This window comes from Rhinatrema bivittatum, chromosome 15, assembly GCF_901001135.1.
Source record: "Rhinatrema bivittatum chromosome 15, aRhiBiv1.1, whole genome shotgun sequence".
Taxonomy (NCBI): Eukaryota; Metazoa; Chordata; class Amphibia; order Gymnophiona; family Rhinatrematidae; genus Rhinatrema; species Rhinatrema bivittatum.
Window position 1 is genome coordinate 58,643,492 of NC_042629.1, and position 20,068 is coordinate 58,663,559.

Here is a 20,068-nt window from a genome sequence, read left to right on the forward strand (position 1 = left end):
GATGAGAGGGTGGCCTGAATGACGGTACGGAAATCATGGGTATGGAGTAAGGGTTTTAGTTTTTTTCCTGACTTTGAGCTTAAAGAAACCTTCCTTGAGAATTGCATTGATGTATTTTTTTAGGTTCAGTTGCTGGTCAATCAGGACACCAAGGTCTCGTACATAGTGCTGAGCGGAGATGGAGCTGTATGCCGAGTCATTTGTAAGGGCAGGTCTGGGGCTTTGGTGTTGGGATATGAAGAGCAGTTCTGTCTTGGTGGTGTTTAAGGCAAGGTGGAGATTTGTGAGAAGTGTATTAATGGAAGCAAGGCATTTCTCCCAGAATTTTAGAGATTCGGAGATAGATTCATGAATGGGTATGATGATTTGGACGTCATCGGCATATAGGTAGAATTTGAGACCAAGGTTGGATAGAAGCTGGCAGAGGGGTGTGAGGTAGATATTGAATAAAGGTGGATGAGAGAGAGGAACCTTGGGGAACTCCTTGAGAGAGGGCGTAGTGACTGGATTCAGCGTTGCCTATTTTGACTGAGAATTGTCTGTTGGACAGGTAGGATGTGAACCACTGAAGGGCTGAACCAGAGATGCCTATGTCCGATAGGCGGGAGAGGAGATGGTTGTGGCTTATTGTATCCAACGCCGAGGAGATGTCAAGGAAGACAATTATGTAGCAGTGGCCTTGGTCCATGCCTCTGAGGAGGTGGTCGGTGAGAGTGAGTAGAAGGGTTTCGGTGTTGAAGTTCTTGCGAAAGCAGAATTGTGAAGGGTATAGAATATTGTTAATTTCAAGGTAGTCCATGAGTTGGGAGTTGACAACCTTTTCCATGATTTTGGAGATAAATGGGAGGTTTGAAATAGGACGGAAATTGGATGGGTCAATTTGGTCCAATGAAGGTTTTTTGAGCAGGGGTTTGACCACTGCATGCTTGAGTGTGTCTAGTACTATGCCTGAGGAGAGGGAGCAATTGATGATGTTGGCGAGCGGTTTGGCAATGGTGCTTGGAATAGTTAGGAGGGCTTTAGTGGGGATGGAATCTGTTGGGTGGGATGTGGGTTTGATCTTTTTAAGAATTGATTTGATTTCTTGGAGGAGGTGAGGTCAAGGGAGTTAAGGATGGCAGAGGTTATGCTTGTGTCGGAGGGAGTGGGATGAGGGGTAAGAGGGAATCTGAGGAGGATATTTGCAATTTTTTTGTGGAAGAAGCGTGCTAGTTCTTCACATTTGCTGCTCGCTTCATTGTCAGGGTTGGGGGAGAGGCAGATTTGGTGAGATTCGCAACATAGGAGAAAAGGGCTTTGGGGTTGAACATATATTCATGTATTTTAGAGGCGTAAAAGTCACGTTTGGACTTGAGGGTGGAGAGTCTATAGCAGTGAAGAGCAGATTTGTAGATGGCGGCATATTGAGGTGAGGGGTCTTTATGCCAGATTCTCTCTCTCTGTCTGAGTTTATTTTTCATTATTTTTAACTCAGCGGTATACCATGCTTTTAGGTTTTTTGAAGAAGGGTGCAAGTCGTGTCTGGTGATCGGACACAACTTGTTAATATAGAAAAATAAGAGCAAAAAAAAAATAAAACAAAACGAATGAGAATCCAACTCTGCGGGGTGGCGGGTGAGTTTCCTGAGGTCTAACATCCTGCTGTCCTAGGAGAATACCTGTTACAGGTAAGCAACTGCGTTTTCTCCTAGGACAAGCAGAATGGTAGCCCTCACAGATGAGTGAATACCAAGCTCCAGGCTGTTCCCAGCAACAACGAAGACCAACAAGTACTGAATAAGGTGCCAATGGGCACAACTGTGGTACTGTTGGTCAGTAGGGAGACAGCCTGGTCCCAACCAGGGGTCCTTAGGTAGGTCAAGTTGGGTTTAAGTCTAGAAGAGATTGCGTAGAACAGATTGACCGAATCTACCATCTTGTCGATCATCCTTGTCCAAGCAGTAATGGATGGCGAACATGTGTAAGGAGCTCCAAGTCGCAGCCCTGCAGATTTTGATGAAGGGAACCACCCTTAAGTGGGCCACTGAAGCCGCCATAGCTCTCACAGAATGAGCTTTAACTCTGTCTTCTAGCTGAAGGCCCGATTGCACAAAGAAAAATGAGATGCAGTCTGCTAGGGAGTTGGATATGGTCTGTTTGCCCACTGCAACCCCCATTCTATTCTTATCAAAAGATATGAATAGTTGGGTGGACTGTCTATGGCTGCTGAGCGTTCTAAATAGAGGGCCAGAGCTCCTTTGCAATCTAACGTTTGCAGAGCCCAAAAGAACTGAAACAAGTCACATTGAACCTGGAACATGCAAAAGGGAAGATTAAACTAAAGAGTACCAAATCACCCAGACTAGATGGTATACACATCAGAATTCTGAAAGAAATCAAAAATTAAACTGCAAATCACTAGTAATTTCTAATTTATCATTAAAATCGTCCTTTGTACCCAAAAATTGGAAGGTGGCCAATGTAACCTCAATCTTTGAAAAGTGCTCCAGAGGTGATCCAGGAAACTATAGACCAATCAGTCTGACCGAGGAGATGGACCATCATCGGCAAAATCAGAAAGAGGCAAATCCAGGCAGCACAGATAGGTGCTTAGGTTTCTTCCCAACGGGCACCCTGCTTTAAGCACAAAACCCGAAGGCTCACGCCTAGCTTTTCCACATGTTTAAGGCATCCAGGACAGACGCCTAAACTGGGCACATAAGATATGCGCCCAGAAGGAAGAACACTCAACTGCACGGACAAACAAGAACGGGCGCTCATCCGGACACACAAGTGCATGCCGATCTGCAGCAAAAAAAACATGCACCAAAATGGGAAGTCTGAAAGCATGGTCTGGCCAAACAGCTGTTCAACCTGCCATGCCTGCACTCTCTCATCTCACAGAACTCCCCAGAGAAGTGAGCAGGACAGACAAACGCAGAGGAAATAGACCCTTCTGCAGTCTTCCTGTCACTGACTTTTTTTTTTTTTTTTTTTAAATAAAGTTAAAAACGTTTACCTGAGCTCAGCCCTCCCTGGCTGAGAGAAGAAACAGGTCCCAGCTACAGGGGGAGAGGGCTAAAGCCTTCACCGCCAAGCCTATCTCGGCCTGCAACCACTAACTGGAATTTAGGTCCACACTAGTCAAGACTACCGGACCGAGGCACTGAGAAAGGGATTGTACGGTATCACTTCAGGAGGCAAGCAGTGCTACATAGACATCTCTTTTCACATTTTTTTTTTTTTACTCTCAGACGATCCCCAGAAGGGAAATGCATGTCCACCATCTGCTGGAGACAAAGAATACTTGTGGGCGATGTCGAGGCAGGACTATATAGCCGTGACATCAGTTTTTGTTCCGTCTCCATCTGCTCGCAAAGGTGCATAACCCACTCGTTGGGACTGACTTACCCAAATGCTAAGGAATTGCTGTTATTTATTTAATTTTATAGTTTATCTGGACAGAGATAGACAAGAGAAAGAGAGATAGCCATTCTATACTGAAAAAGACCATCTGCTGGAGACAGAGACTACTAGCAGGCTGAGTGAAGCACAAGATGTTATGTGAAATCTCCATCTAATGGCTGGCCGACATAACCTATGCATCTGGACTGGTCTGGCTGGATGGTGAGGAAAAATAATTTTGTATAGTGTGTCAATATGTGTAATGCAAATAGAAATATTAAACATTTTCCAACTTGTAGCCCACTGTGCCTTAGACAATTACTATCATTCTTTTTCCTGTTTTGATAAAACTATCTTGTTATTATGTTTAGAGTACAACTATAATAAAACTTGAATACCAATACCTACTCAATTTGTCTCTTATTAAATAACCTAAGTCAGTCAACCATCTGAGAAAATCTATTACATAAGTAGAAAGCTTTTACAGGCAACAGAGACCAAACAAAAAGATCTTTCGTGTGTCTCGTGTCTTAACTGCACAATTCACTATGTGAGGGCAACTCTGACTTGGTCCCAGATCACGGATGCACAGATTACTGTGGACTAAATTTGGGAAACCTCTTCTCTGCATCTCTAATCTCAGACAGACATTCACTACATCAGCAATGCCAGGATTCTGTTTATGATGCCCCAAAGGAATCAATATCATTTCCACAGATGCATGCTGGGTGAAGTTTACAACTCTGGTAATACAGTAACTTATCTAGGGACCTTCATTTTCGGTTTTTATTGTTCTTTATTTTTCCTGGGAATTTATCAATGTTTATTTATGATTAATTTTTCCAGGTAAATAATGGAGTTTATTTTAGTGGACAGAAGCCAGGACAATAACAATATTAAAGCAGATTCTCCTACCCACCCACTCAGCAACATGCCCATCTCTACCCCCATCCCCTGCTTAGCATGTCTCTCTCTCCCACTTGGAGGGTGAGGAGGCAGGAGTTGAAACACAGCATGGGTGGCACTGGAGACTGAATGGGACATGGAACATAGCATGCGCTTTGGCCCACACTGGCTGGAGGCCTTGAAATGCTACATCTGCAGCTTTGGAGCAGCTTGTTAATCAGCCTAAAATCATGGCGATTATCAGTTTAAACCAAATGTCACCTTTGGGAAAAATCCAGGAATTTATGGGTAAAAACTGAAAACAAAAGGACCCTACACCCTTATCATACCAAGTTAACAGACTGTAGTAGGTATCACACTGGTTGAAGTCTCCTCTAAACACACACGAGAGAAAAGCAACCAAATTAAGCTTGATGTTTTGGGAGCGGAGAGCCAAAAAACATACTTACAGTGCTGTACACAGCGGAGACTGCGGATGGCGTGAAGATTCTATCATCCAAATTCTGCTGTACAGGTCCTCGCGGAATCCTAAGAGGCAGTGTGTTAAGGAGAACAGAGCAAACAGGAGAGCGGTGCCCTACACAAAAGGGGCAGGGCACAAAGATTATTGCATGTCATAAACACTTAACCACCCACTGGGCACAGGCACACACCAATCCCGGGCAGCAGCAGACAGAATAGACTTCCCTGGTGCATACATCCAGAGGCAGGACAGGAAAATTCTGTTAGGTGAGACGTAACAAAATAAACGGATCTTGGCATCAGAATTTCCTCCACCACAGCTCCCTAAAGGAATGCGTTAGAAAAGAAAAGATCTGGATTTAACGAGGTACGCCTAGCCGCAATCGGAGCTGAGAAAGCAGAGAAAAAGTCCAGGCTGCTTTTCTAGTAACAGTTTCACTTGCTTTTTTAGCCACAAAATATTTTCCCCCAGGCGTTATTCAGACATAGTCATATAAAAAGATGGAGGTATTTTAGGAACAAATACCTTGACCTTTTACGCCCACTGTGGGCAGTGTTATTTAAAGCTGTCTTTCAATTTGGATGGGGACAAATTTAAAGAATTCACAACATTTAACATCCTTTGTGCAATAAAATTTCACACACATCCAAGGCATGCCTGAGGACTGCCAGCAGTTTTAAAGAGCGAGCAAGCAAGCAAGCTACCTTCCATTGCATGCAAACTTGTGATTTTTGATAATTGACTTCTGTATTTGTAACCAGCAGGGCACAACAAAGACAGCAGCTCACTGAAGTTTTCATCAGTCCAGAGTTAAGCTATCAAAGATCTGTTCAGCAGTCACACTTTAAAAGTAGTGCAGCATTCACATATCATATGAATTTTGGCAAAAGGCCTGAAACTAAATCAGAACCATGGTATTAAGATAATACCTCTTCTATCTCTACTATTGTAAATGTGGTTCTTTAAGAGGAAAGCCATTTAGATTAAATCACACCTGTATACACAGCGGGGAAACAAAAAAAAATACCTCCCTCTTACTTTTTATGCATGCAGAGTCAGATTTAAAGCACGGCTGCCTACAGATTTTATTAGGATAGTTAGTCACAATCCACTGCACTCTGGGCTCACGTGTATCTGGAAATGATAGAACAGGAGCTAAAAAAAAAAACGGCACTAGTTCTTTTGTTCCATATGATTAAACAATAATTGTTTAATCATCCAGAACAGAAGAACTAATGCTGCCCTCCCAAAGCTAACAGAAGAGGTAAACTGTATCTTTAAACTGTTCAGGGAGGAGAGGAATCTACACATTTTATAGCAGGCGTCATCTGAACCAGCATCATCCAAGGGAACAAAACTTCCTTTCTATCAACAGGATGCTGCATCGATCACATGAGAAGGAAACACGAGGTTGTCTTTTCTTCCTAAAGGTCACGTGTTACCTTCCTCTCCAGCTGAACAAGAGCCAAACCTTGCCTCGCTTCAGCTCAGAAAGGGAACATGGGCAGCAATGCTAGCTTACATTTTCCCTAGATTACCAACACAAGGGCCGACGCAATAAGACGTGCGTTAAAACGGACGCTCGTACTCAGCACCCATTTTCTAACGCGCGCCCGATGCTATACGTTAATGAGCTGCCGCGATAAAAAGGAGGCGCTAGGGAAGAATTGCGTGTCCCTAGCAGTCAAATGCATCGGGCACCCAGGAGACATGGCTGTGCGTCCACAATTGAAGCGGGCACTCAATACAAGCGTCTATTTTATCCCGCTTCAGGTTGATTTCTGGACTACAATTTACTCGCACTATAGCAAAGGGTGAAATCGGCCTGGAGTGCGTCTATTGTGTGTGCATATCATGCGCCCGGTATTTTTTTTCCATCAAGCCATTACATTATACCTGTATTCTTAAACACTGCAAGCACAAGTATTTAAGAATAAAAGGTAGGAACCACACAGGACACTATTTTTTAAAATTTCTCCTGAACCCTTGACTCGCGGATTGATTTAATGCCAGCTCCAGAGCTGGAGTTAAATTTGCCACGTTAAGAAGTGCGCATTGGGCGCCCAGCGATTTTCTGCATCGGGGGGGGGGGGGGGGGGGGGGGGGGTAATAGCTAATAGCCTCATCTACACGGAATTTACATGTGATGAGCACTATCACTATGTGTTTGAGCACGCGTTCTGGACGCGCTAATCTCAGGTGCTAGTCCAACCACGCATAAACCTGTGTGCTAGCCTGAACGCACTTCATTGCATGGGCCTGACAGTGAATGATGACAGATAAAGATCAAATGGTCCGTCCAGTCTGCCCAGGAAGTTGCTTAGAGTAGTAACTGCCTCTCCATGCAGCTTACCCCCATGCAGAAATGCTACACTTAAATTTAATATAATTTACCCCATTTCTTCATTTCCAACCTCTAGCGTCCAGGGATCGGCAATGTTTATCCCATGGCCTTTTGAATTCCATTACTGTTCTCATCTTCCCTACCTCTTCCGGAGGGCATTTCAGGCATCCATCACCCTTCTCTGTGCTGAAATATTTCCTGATATTGCTTGAGTCATCCCCCGGGAATTTCATATCATGACACCTAGTGCTACTGTTTCCTTTCCAACGGAAATGGTTCGATGTTTGTGCACCATTAATACCTGTCAAGTATCTGAAGGTCTGCATCTTATCTCCCCTGCACCTTCTCTCCTACAGGGTATACATATCCTTCAGCCTCTCCTCGCTGGTCATCCGATATAGACCGCACACCAGTTTGGTCGCCTTTTTCTGGGCAGTGATGCTACCAAATCACATTTTTAAGTTAAAAAGGTGTCATACCAGTAGTTCTGCGCGTCCCAAGCTTTCATTCATCAATAGTCTAATCCCCTAGGTACACACCTAGCTACTTACTTATAAAATGCCTAAAGGTTTTATATTTTAAGTTGCTTCATGTCATCTCTCTAAATCAGCAGATATTAGGACAGACATTCTGACAATGGATGTATTGCTGATTAGCAATATGCATTTTGTTATTTTAAAATGTTATGAAAAGATTGCTGGGGAAAAGAGAGCAACTTCTCCTTCCAGCTGTAGATTGAAATACAAAGCAGCCACTGACAGAACCATCACCACCAGGGGTGACCGATACAAAAATCCAGCTACATGATGTCTGCTTTCTAACCGGTTTCTCTCACTGCTCAAAGAATACAGGAAAGAACCACTTCATGCACCTAGTCTGCCTATTTGTATCTGCTTACTGTGCTGTCACAGGTCCTCCCTGATCTGTGGTTTTCTCCTTTCTGGAAGTAGACCATGCACAATTGAATTCTACCTCAGTTTGGCTCCTACCACCTTCTCCACGGGAAATCTAGTTCAGTTGTTCACCACCTTCTCAGGGAAAAAATGTTCTCCCGTTCCTTTTCAGCCTTCCTCCCACAACCCCTTGGTCCTTCAGAAAACACTTTCTGGTGCTTTATTGAAGCCTTCTAGATACTTCAATGTTTATATCATTTTCCATTTCTCTTGCTTCTTCCAGAGCCGTGGTTTCCATACTGACCTTGGGTCCTCAGATTTTCAGGATAACTGCAATGAATATGCATGAGTTATGCACTGCCTCCATTGAATGCAAATTTATCTCATACATATTTATTGTGGCTATCCTGAAAACCCAACTGGACACGTTTAATTCCTTCAGTTTCCCTATATTTGGCTTATAGTGCAGATCATGCACCCTTTTGGTGGTCCTGCTTTGAACTGCCTCTACTTTGTCAGTGTCCTGTTATATAGATGTGATCTTCAGAAGAACACAGTACTCAAGTTGGAATTTCACCACAGACCTGGAGAGATATTACTGCCTCCTATTCAGTTATCTCTTCTGATGAACCAAAGCATACTATTGGCTTTCCCAACTATGACGTCACGTTGACCAGCTACCTTGAAGTCATCACATCCCCCAGTTTTCTTTTCCTTTCTGATGAATATTAATATTTCTCCTCCAAAAAAGCTACTTTATGCATCCTTTATGCACAATTAGGCATTTTTATTTTTTTTTTTATTAAACTTGCCATATCTTTGGCCACTCTTCCATTTTAAGTACCCCAAATCTAATCTCTAGCAGATGTTCATTTCACTTGTAAACACAGTTGCACTTTCACTTCTAACCTTTCACTATCATCACTTATAGAGACATTGAAGAGAACTCGGCCTAGTGCTGATCCTTGTGGCACACTGCTGTTCACTTTCCCTTTACCAGGCTGGACCCCACTGACAACCACACTTTAAGCTCTCTTGCTCAACTAACGTCTCAGTTTATAATATTTCTTCTAACTCCCAGACTAGCTAGTTTGTTCACCAGTTTTCTATATTGAACAGTGTTAAAGGCTTTACTAAACTTCCAAAGGGTCACATCTACTGCAGCTCCTTGCTCATGGCAAAGAAATCAATCAAGATTGTCCCCTTGTCAAATATATGCTACCTATCATCCTATAATCCATTGGTTTCAAAGTATTGCAATACTCTGTCACTTCCACAACAGGGAGACAATCAAAACTCATCTTCAAACATTCAGTTTATGAAGCATATCACGGAAAGTACTTATAGTTCAAACAAATATTATGCATAATAGTATCGCTGGAAAATGTAATCATTTGTCCTCCTAAAACTTTAATCAAAATTCATAAAAAATCAATTCATTGCTCAGACACTTAAAAAAAAAAAAAAAAAATTAAAATGGGGATGCTACTCCTAACAGCCAAGGTTTCAGAGCAAAGCTCCTGCTCAGGAGTTTGGAAACAGCAGCCCAGCAACAGATGATTGAGACCAGGAAGCCTGTTTTGCAAATATTTATATTGTAGAAAATGCTATGAAGAAATGCCTGAGGAATAACGCCGATAGATATCTTTACCCCAAGGCAAGAAGAACGTTCTGAAGTGATATTTTCCTATTTAAAATTATTTTTGATGCATTTGAAAGATGCTGCATCTCCAGAATACACTACAATTTACCACATCACTCTGTTAAATAAGAGGGTCTAATACTTCCATTTAGAAGCAATACTTAATCTAGCTGCCAACAACAAATAATTCACCCAGCTAGTCTTAAGAATAATGTAATTTGGTCCATAACACCCAAAAAGTAATAAAGATTACATCCAGTTATATAATAATTTTATTTCATCACATTGCTCCAAAACCTTGAATCATCACATAATCAATCTCACCATGTCTGTATGAACGTAATCAGGTGTATCCTATCTGGATAAAGCAAGGTTAAAACAGAGTTGATACAGAATTTGTACTACGTTGCTGCGAGCTGCACATATTCTTCCATATTATAAGCCACTACGAAGCAGAGATGCAGATTTATACTCTGGACTTCCATTTTCTTCAATAAAGGAATTTCCCCTTATTGGAAGCAAATCTGGAAGTTTGCAGACAGCTTGCCAGTCCCTGCGAGCCACTGAGCTAATTTTCTAAGGAAAACTCTCTGTAGAGTTTCCCTTTGAAGACCAGGGGGCCAGCAAGGGACCATGGTACAAAAGGTCCACATAAACTTTGCATCCATTTTACAATAGGTGCAAAGTACGCACGGGAATTTCAAAATTAAATCCCCATGCGTTCTTTCCCTCCTGCCCCCAAACCCACCCTTCTGTACAAGTCCTTTTTATCGCCAATGGAATGGCAAATTCCTTTGAAGACTGCCCTCATTTTTTTCTGATATTTAATTAACGCGTTTTTTTTTTTATACAAGTCCTTTGCCTACTTGTCTCCCCTTGAAAAATTAATTCTAATTCATTCAGAGTTCTGAGAAATTAAATTCAGCTTTGTTAAAAAGGAAGAAGCGCTCCAACTGTAATCAAAGCATGCATGGATATATATAGCCCATAGAGCAAGTAAACTGGCTGCAAAGGATTCTTATGCTCTGTAAGCATTACCACTGTTTTTCAAAACCTGTACATTTTCAAATGAAAACATCTTTTCGGCACTTGGAAAGAAAATGGCATCCATATCAGTTTACAACCTTGATCCCAAGGAATCAATACAGAGCTGCTTCTGTTGCTGCTGCTTGCAGTACCTGCAGTTTCAACTCTTTCCGAGTAAGCAGCTGCGGCACTGAACTGGCAAACTCCCCAGTAAGTTCTGTATCTCAAGAGACACCCCCTGGCTCCTAGCATGATGACGGGTGTCTGCAGCAAGTTCAGAGGATGTTTCCTCACGTCTGTCCCCATGACATCTAATGCTCTGGGGTACTTTAGTTATTGCAGCTCACTAAAGGAATTCAAGCGCTAAAGGCACTGTTCGCTTTTCAAGGAATCCTGCTCCACCAGCTCTACAGCTGAGAGCTTTATTTTAGATTATACCTAGAGAACGAATGCAGACGTGGAAAGCATTGGTAGCAAATCAGGCTTAGGCCAGGACTCTTAGGTGAACACATTTAACATTGCAAATGATAAATAAGAGCCAACCATCATCCCAGTCTGTCCAGTTGTTGTTCCCCTTGTGCACTCTTTTACTTAGGGATCTCCATCCCAGTGTTCAGTCATTCAAGCTCGACTGCCTGTAGGCTATCACTCCCTATTCAAGTCAAATTTTGTTTTCTGCCCTCTTAGGGCCACAAAAAATTAAAATGAACCTTTCACCTAGTTCTGTTAAAATAGACGACAATTAAAATGTTGCAGGAAATCCTGGACAACTTGCGGGTTTATCTGGCTAAATGCTAACTTAATATTTCCACCACTTGGCCAATAATGTAAGGGTGTTCCAGGGTGGAATTAAGTTAACCCAGATAAGTGATCCTGCTAATTCGGATCATGCCACAGATGCATTTATCTGGTTATCTTTAAAATAGTTGGGTTTATTCAGCAAAAGCACCACCAGAATTTCATCTTGCTGACTATTGGCCCCTTAAAGTCCAAGAGTTGCCAAATATAGCAATTTTTTTTAATAGCATTACAAAAATGGGGACAGAACTCACACATTACAAATAGACAGCAAAGAAATCTGAGTTTTAAACATTCAATAAACCAACCAGATTATATTTCAGCCTTCATATTACAGCTTTCACCAGAGACAAATAGTATGCTCAGATGCATTGCAAAACTTGTGAACAATTTTACACTAATTCTATATACAAAGTTTCGTACGTAGCTGCATTAAAGTGCAACAAACCTTAGCACCAACCTTGGTAGTATATTTTTAATAACCAAAATAGAAAAAAAATACAGAATCTGCATTAACTGAAATACAAATTATGAGGTCCATATTCAATAAGAAAGCTGAAGTTAATTGAAATTTGTCCCGGATATTCAGCGAGATAAATGTCCTGCTGAATATACTCACTCAAACTTTTCTGGTTTCATATAATCGGATAACTTGCTACATAACTGAGTATCTTCAAAACATATTCGGTTAAATAACGTTAAAAAATTGTAAACATTTTAAAAAGGAGCCTGCAGCCGATTCTCTCTCTTCCCAAACCCTTCCTAAATTAGTGAAAAGCCCTGGTGTCCACAGGTTGGGACCTCTTACACGCCCCTTCCACATTTCAATTACCATTTTCAAACCAGGCTCTCTCTCTCTCAGACCCTCCCACCCACCCACAGTCCCAATGGCCAGACCGCACCCCCACATCCTGTCAGTACCCAGAGCAAGCAAGTTGATACCTTTCTCCCAGCAGGGGTGGCTTGGTTTGGTTTTTTTTTTGTTGTTGTATCAGGGGAGGGATGGAAGGTCTGAAAGATGTGCGGGTGTGGCCAGGGTCATTGGGACTGCAGGTGGGTGGTGGGAGGGTCTGAGAAGGAAGCCGGATTTTAAAATGGTAAGAAAGGGGGAAAGGGGGGGGGGGGGGGCCCTGATCTGTAGTCCGACACAGTTACCTATTAAATTTGGTTGCAGAAGGGAGAGAATCGGGCCACAAGCCTCTCCCCTTTTTATTTCATTTTATTTTGACAGCACTACTTAACTGTATATCTCTGGAAGTATCCGGGTTAAGTAGCAAGTTATCTGGACACACAAGGCTATAACACTTTACACCTGCTCTGGGGTTTCCCACTAACTCAGCCAAACAGAAGTGAAATTCAGCTAAGTTAACTGGACAAGTAAATTCCTCCCAGAAGCACCCCCGGAATGCTAAATTCTAGCCAGATAAGTGTCTCAATAGTTAAAAACTTGCCATTTATATGGATAACTTGAGAGTTCTGTCTAAATGGCTTTGAATATTGACCTTGATGCCTTTTAGGTATTTTTCTCACCCAATTTTTCAGTCCTAACAACAAAGAGAGAAGCAAACCTGTAATCACAGGTAGAAAGGGCACTGTTGGTCTTGCAAGCATTTCTATAACAATCATAGCATGAGATATACTAGGCATCCTTATACACACACACACACTCAAAATAAAGAAACTTTATAGACAAAGTATATTAAAGGATTGCTTTATTTTGTGGGTATGCATGTGTGTGTCAGAAGTAGGCAGATCTGGATGCATATGGATCAAATGGAAAGGAGCTGTAGTGATTCATGAGTTAGACCAGGGGTCAGGAACCTATGGCTCGGGAGCCAGATATGGCTCTTTTGATGGCTGCATCTGGCTCGCAGACAAATCTTAATAAAAAAGTAAAAATCTAACAAAATCCCCCACCCTCCTGACGCCCCCCAAGACCTCCAAAATTAATTTACTACAACCCCCACCCTCCTGACCCCCCCAAGACCTGCCAAAAGTCCCTGGTGGTCCAGCGGGGGTCCAGGAGCTGTCCGGGAGCGATCTCCTGGACTTGGGCTGTCGGCTGCCAGTAGTCAAAATGGCACCGACGGCCCTTTGCCCTCACTATGTCACTGGGGTCGACCAATGGTGGCGGTAGCCCCTGTGACATAGTGAGGGCAAAGGGCCGTCGGCACCATTTTGACTACTGGCAGCCGACAGCCCAAGTCCAGAAGATCGCTCCCGGACCCCCGCTGGACCACCAGGGACTTTTGGCAGGTCTTGGGGGGGTCAGGAGGGTGGGGGGTTGTAGTAAATTAATTTTGGAGGTCTTGGGGGGCGTCAGGAGGGTGGGGGGTTGTAGTAAATTAATTTGGTAGGTCTTGGGGGAGTCAGGAGGGTGGGGGGTTTTAGTTAGTATGGCTCTCACGGAATTACATTTTAAAATATGTGGTGTTCATGGCTCTCTCAGCCAAAAAGGTTCCCGACCCCTGAGTTAGACAAAAAATTTGGCAGGCAGTAATTGACTGATACACTGCCATCATATACAGGAAAAGCTGCCTTTATACCTATGTTGTCACTGACCTAGCACACCTTCCCAACCCTAAACACCTTGCTGGGCAGCATGGATGGGCCTCAACATTTACTATGTTACTATGTTTTTAACTCATTTGCTCTCCCATCCTTGTCATTTTAGTGGTAAGGGATTCTCCTCTTCTGCTCTTCCTTATCCACTATTGAAAAAGTTCAATCGCAAAATTGTCTGACATATAATTCAGTTCAAAGATTATGCCAAAATCAATACCTACCTTTTTATTCCCCACTAATCCCCTCCTGCTCCCAACTGTAATGTGCATTTTTACATTTTTGTGACCATTTTAAGCATTTTAATGTAAGATAACAGGCCGAGATGACTTTAGTTCTCCCTTTCTGATTGAGCCTAAACCCCAAAGTGTACTCCTTCCATGCAGTAGGATCACCATCATCTCTAACCTAAGGGCCAGATTTTAAAAGGGTTACGCGCATAAGGTACGCATGTAACCCTTTTATAAAAAACCCTGCGCGCGCCGAGCCTATTTTGCATAGGCTCGGCGGCGCACACAAGCCCCAGGACGCGCGCAAGTCCCGGGGCTTGCAAACAGGGGCGGTCGGGGGCGTAACCAGGGGGCGCAGTTTTGGATCAGGGGCGTGTGCGCAGTCTGGGGGTATGGCCAAGTGCCCCGACACAGCGGTCTGTGTCAGGGCCTGCCACGCCAGCGCGCGTAAGTTACTACTGCCCGGAGGCAGTAGTAACTTTTCAGATAAAGGTGGGGGGGGGGGTCTAGATAGAGCCAGGGGAGATGGAGGGAACGGGCAGTGCGTGCAGGGCTCGGCGCGCGCAAGTTGCACAAATGTGCACCCCCTTGCACGCGCCAACCCCGGATTTTATAAGATACATGCGGCTATGCGCGTATCTTATAAAATTCAGCGTACTTTTGTTCACGCCTGATGCGCGAACAAAAGTACGTGCGCACGCTGTTTTAAAATGTACCCCTAAGAGCCTAAGCACATGACTTCTGCAGCACTCATTAGCCCTTACTGCTCTACCAGACACAAGAGGTGAACTCATATCCCTTGCACCACGGAAGGTGAGCCACTACTGCTGCTACTTATTTATTTTAAAGTGCTACCAGACATATACAGCACTGTACAGATGCACTAAAAAGCCAGTCCTTGCTCCACAGAACTCACAATTTAATTTCATCTATTTATATAGAGCCTGCCCACAGCAGTGATTCACACCCAACAAGGCAAACATACATACCAAGCAAGAGTCTGTGCCAAGTAAATTTAATATAGAGTTTAGGATTTAAAAGTAGCTTTAAAAAGGTGCGTTTTTAGACTGAACTTGATATGGCCAGAGAGGGAGCATGAGGCCTTGACGTAGAAAGTCTATTCCATGCATATGGCGCAGCAATGTGGAAAGCACGGAGTCAAACGTTGGCAGTGGAGGAGAAGGGCACAGACCAGGGCAACCTGTCCGACGAACAGAGTTCTCGAGGAAGAGCGCAGGGAGACAGAAGTTAGGTAATGAGGAGCTGCAGAGGATAAGAGAAGCTCGAGTTTGTATGCACAAGTGGACGTCCTCATATCTTTACCACAAAACACATTTTCAGAGTTTGGTACTTCACCTTTTTGTTCATTAGCTTGTGCGCGCAAATTTAGCACAAAACGTCCTAACTGGTGCTCTGCCAACAGAACATAATCTATTACAACTACTGTTGGTTTCTCTTATTTAATTATGCTGTAAAAATGCATTCAGGGCATTAGAAGACTATTCTGAGATACTAGTGGGCAAAAGTGCACTCTAATCACACTGCAGAGCACAGTGAGCTTTGCTCTCAGCAACTGTCTTAAGCCAGTTTAAGCTTGCATTGAAAGAAACTGCTTGGAAAAGAAAAGAGCTCCTGGCAAAATTACAAATGAGGAGGAGTAATGGGTCACAAAACATGGTGCTTACCTCAAGACACAGAAAATGCCACTGCTGCCTAGCTTCTTGAAAAACTGTCAATAAAAAAAAAACAAAAAACAAGAACATGAAAATAATTGTGCAGTTCTCTCAATATGGTGCTACAGGTTTCAGTTGCTTTTGTTTCAGTGAGCGAATAGACAGCATTATTTGGATTTTCAGAAAGTGTTTAATGTGAAACTTCATAAAACTAAAAAGTCATGGAATAGGACAGGGGGCTGCAAACCCTAGTAGGCTTTGCATGCACTCGAGGACTGGAATTGCCCACCCCTGGAATAGACAGGAAACAGAGTAGGACTAAATAATCAGTTTATTCAATGGACAGAGTTAAATGTGGGAGTGCCTCAGGGATCTGTATTGGAACTGGTGGTATTTAATGTATTCATTAATTATCTGGAGAAGGCATCCATGAATGAACTGATCAAATTTGCATATAAAACAACAATATTCAAGGTAGTTAAAATACAAGCAGACTTAGGAACTGCAGAGCAACCTTGCCATTACTGGGGATACACATGGTGGATGAAATTTAATGTTGATGAGTACAAAGTGATCCATCATAGGGAAAAATAACCCCAACTACATGTACACAATGCTGGGTTCTATAATGGGAGTAACTGTGGACAATATATTGAAATCCTCAGCTCAGGGCGAAATGGTGGGCAAAAAAAGCAAACATGTTAGGAATTATTTGGCAAAGAATGGAGAATAAATCTGAAAATCATCACAATAGCTCTGTATAGATCTATGATGCAGCCACACCTCAGTACTGCATTTAGTTGAGGTTGCTGGTCTCCAAAAAAAATACAGCAGAACTAGAAAAGGTAGAGCAGAAAAGGACATGAAAAATGATAAAGGAGATGAAATGGCTGTTATGAAGAAAAGCTAAACAGGTTAGGGCTCTTCAGCTTGGAGAAGAGATGGCAGCGAGGGATACAACAGTGATTTATAAAATCATGAATGGGTTAGAACAGAATAGGGAAGGGTTATTTGCTTTTTTCAAACAATACAAGAAATAGGGGAAACTCCATGAAATTAATGGATAGCAGATATAAAATAAATTAGATAAGGCACTTTTTCACTCATTGCATAGTCAAGCTGTAGAATTTGTTGCCAGAGGATATGGCCAAGGCATTTAGCATAACAGAGTTTAAAAAGGGTTTGGACAAGTTCCTGAAAGTAAAGTCCATAAATTATTAGCCAGGTAACTACTAACATCCCTAGGAGTGGACAAGAGACTGATCTACTTTTTGGGATATGTCGGATACTTTCTAAAATTATGGATTGGCCACTGTCTGAGACAGCATGTGGGACTCTATGGATCCTTGGTCCAAGCCAGCATGGCATAACTTAAGTTACATTCAAAATGACTCCACAAAATCAGTTCTCATGTGAACGAGGCACCAGGTTTCATTGTAAAATGGTTCCCACAAAAAGAGATTCCTTCTTACATGATCCTGTAGACAAGTGAGCAAGTCTATATTTCAGAAATATATAGTATTTATTTATCTATCGGGTTTTATATACCGTTGTTCGGTTTCGCCATCACAACGGTTTACAAAGTTTCGATGTTTAACAGAGTGTTCAAAAATAATATTATAGAATTAGGTAACGAGGGAGAGAAGTTCCAGTCATTTCTCAACAGTGAAACTACTGGCCAGATGAAGGATGCACAAGTACTGGGATCCCAAGAGAGAGAGAGTCTGTGAACCCCTGGTCCAGGACAACCACTGAATTAGCTGGGCTAGACAGCAAAGCTGTTTAAAAAAAATAATCTGGACAGAGTGGGGAGAGAATCCCAGGCAACTGTAAATTTAAATTCATAGTGCCATGGTCCAAGTAGATTGAGCTTGAAGTCTCAAGACAGGAAGAAACTACTGGGGCCCTCAAAAAAACGTAATCTTCCAATTTACAAAACCTGCAGTTAATTCACTCAAAATGCTGTAAATATGCAATCCAGCAACAAAGCACAGCTCTGGAGTCAGAATGCCTGGACTCATTCCCAGTCTGTCACAGATTAAAGCTTTAGACAAATCATTTTACATCAAAGTGCTAGTCTTCTCAATAATTATATCGTTTCCTTCACTCTCTTGTTAACAGCAGTTCAGCAATGCTCAGGTGCTAAATCGATCATCAGGTCATGCCCTCTAATGGTGACTGGAGCACTGCAATTATGCCACTGTACAATGGGCTTCATTTCAAGCCCTAGAGTATCCCACCAGAGGTGGTTAGAGTAAGTAGCAGGTTGCAAATCAGGGAAAAGTCTGAATTCAAATCCTGCTGGCACTTGTGACCTTGGGCAAGTCACTTCTCCTTCCGTTGCCTCAGGTACAAACAGATTGTAAGCCTGCTAGGGATAGAAAATGCCTGAGCTTAATCCATATGAAGTGTCACAAAAGGCAGACATCTTGTGAACGGCACAAGAAAGTCCTCTCCATCAAATCACTCATTTAGTTCAGAAAATCATTTTTAAAAACCTTCGCCAATAGCTCAAAAAATGTACTTTGCTCCCCAAAAAGTTTCCCAGGACTGTAAAAAGTCAAGTATTAAACTGGCTCGAGATGTGCTCTATGAATTCCGCTCATTTTTCCTCGCTAGCCAATAACAGCCAGATCTCTCCGCATTATCCAGCAGAAGCAGCAGCACTGGTGCACTTCATTGGTTTTTCACTAGGCCATTTACAGACACAGATAGGCAAGATGCGAGGCCCAGGTGAGTAGCAATCTTCACCCGACCATCTAAAGTTACATTACATTATTTTCTAAGCTGTTGAAAGAGGCATTGCACATGATTATAATATTAGGTTGCTCCACAGGCATTTATTTCTACAAACTGCAGCTGTATTTGTCTTAAAACTTAAGCCATTTTAAAAGAGCTGCCTAATACCAACTCATGAGAACCACAAGAATCTGTGGCAGGTGCCCTGCTGTATCAAGCTGGGCAAGTTCATGGCCATCATGAACAATGAAGAGAGTCCAGTGAAGTTTGTTAGCTGGCATAAGCCCACTTTCTTAAAATGAAATGTTATACTTTAAAATGTGAAAACAGAGAAATAACTAGAGGAGATTAATTTAAACTGTGAGCCTTCTGGAGAAAGGGAAATACCTACATGACCTGAATGTAATTTGCTTTGAAGTGGCTGAAAAGTGGAATATAATTCAAATAAAATAATTTATTACTGTCACTGAAAAAAATGTTGTAATCCCAAAGAAATATTCTTGGAAAGCTAAATATTTATAAAAATTTTTATTCCGCCACTCTACAAATCTTGGTGGATTACAAAAGCAGAAGTACAGTTTGATTTCAAGACTAGTTTTAACTGGTGGAGGAGTAAGGTGGTTTAAAGTTATTCTCAAGCACATACGTAAGCCCTTTCAGTCTGCAAAAGGAATATCAATGACGGGCTAATTTGTAGATTTTGATTACTCTGACAGCCAAACCTATTGGGGGTTCTTGAGAACCAGATTTGGAAACCATCAATTTATAGCACAGCACAAGGACATAACACTGGTCAGATATAAGGCCCCAGGACTCAGTGCACAATATTGATGTAAACCTCCTCAGAAAGGTACACAGAATGCGAGGGGGTCTGGTACCTCTCAGTAGGGTTCACTAAAAATGGGTCAAACAGATGGTATAGTGGACTCGGGTCTAGATTTCTGGACTGGACAGTAAACCCAAACTACATAGATCTCCCCACTGTCTGCTCTCCCAAGTTAGTCTCATAGAAACTCACACCTATCGTTAAAACAGGTACTCAATCCAAGATATATTCAAACAACTTACTTTCTGGGGTTACCAGCAGTCAGAATTTACAAAAAGTGTGTTAAGACACTGATTAAATAAATAAGGGTACACAGGCTCCCCCCAGTCAGGCTGCAGCAACATTAGCTTCCATAAACAAATTATCAAAACATGTTTCTCACAATTATTACTTCCAAAATGGTACATAATATGTTTCCCAAAACTCTTCTCCTCCCGTTACTCCATGCAATCCCTTTCACAAAATACCACTTCAGTTCTCTTCAATAAGTTACTCTGAGACCCAATTCACTACTTAGACAAATACTTCTTACCACCCTGGAGTTTTACCTTTCCCCAGATATCCAAGCTCAAGCTTTTCTGG

General features: G+C 42.3%; 1 protein-coding gene across 6 annotated transcripts in view; it reads right to left on the bottom strand.

Moving 5' to 3' along the window:
- Positions 1-20,068, bottom strand: part of EIF4G3 (eukaryotic translation initiation factor 4 gamma 3) — a 523,222-nt gene that overhangs the window by 360,028 nt on the left and 143,126 nt on the right. For all 6 annotated transcript variants that reach the window (XM_029579175.1, XM_029579173.1, XM_029579174.1 and 3 more), the window contains exon 2: positions 4,740-4,818. In XM_029579175.1, the coding sequence (XP_029435035.1) occupies positions 4,740-4,818 (79 nt within the window). The remainder of the gene's footprint in view (positions 1-4,739; positions 4,819-20,068) is intronic.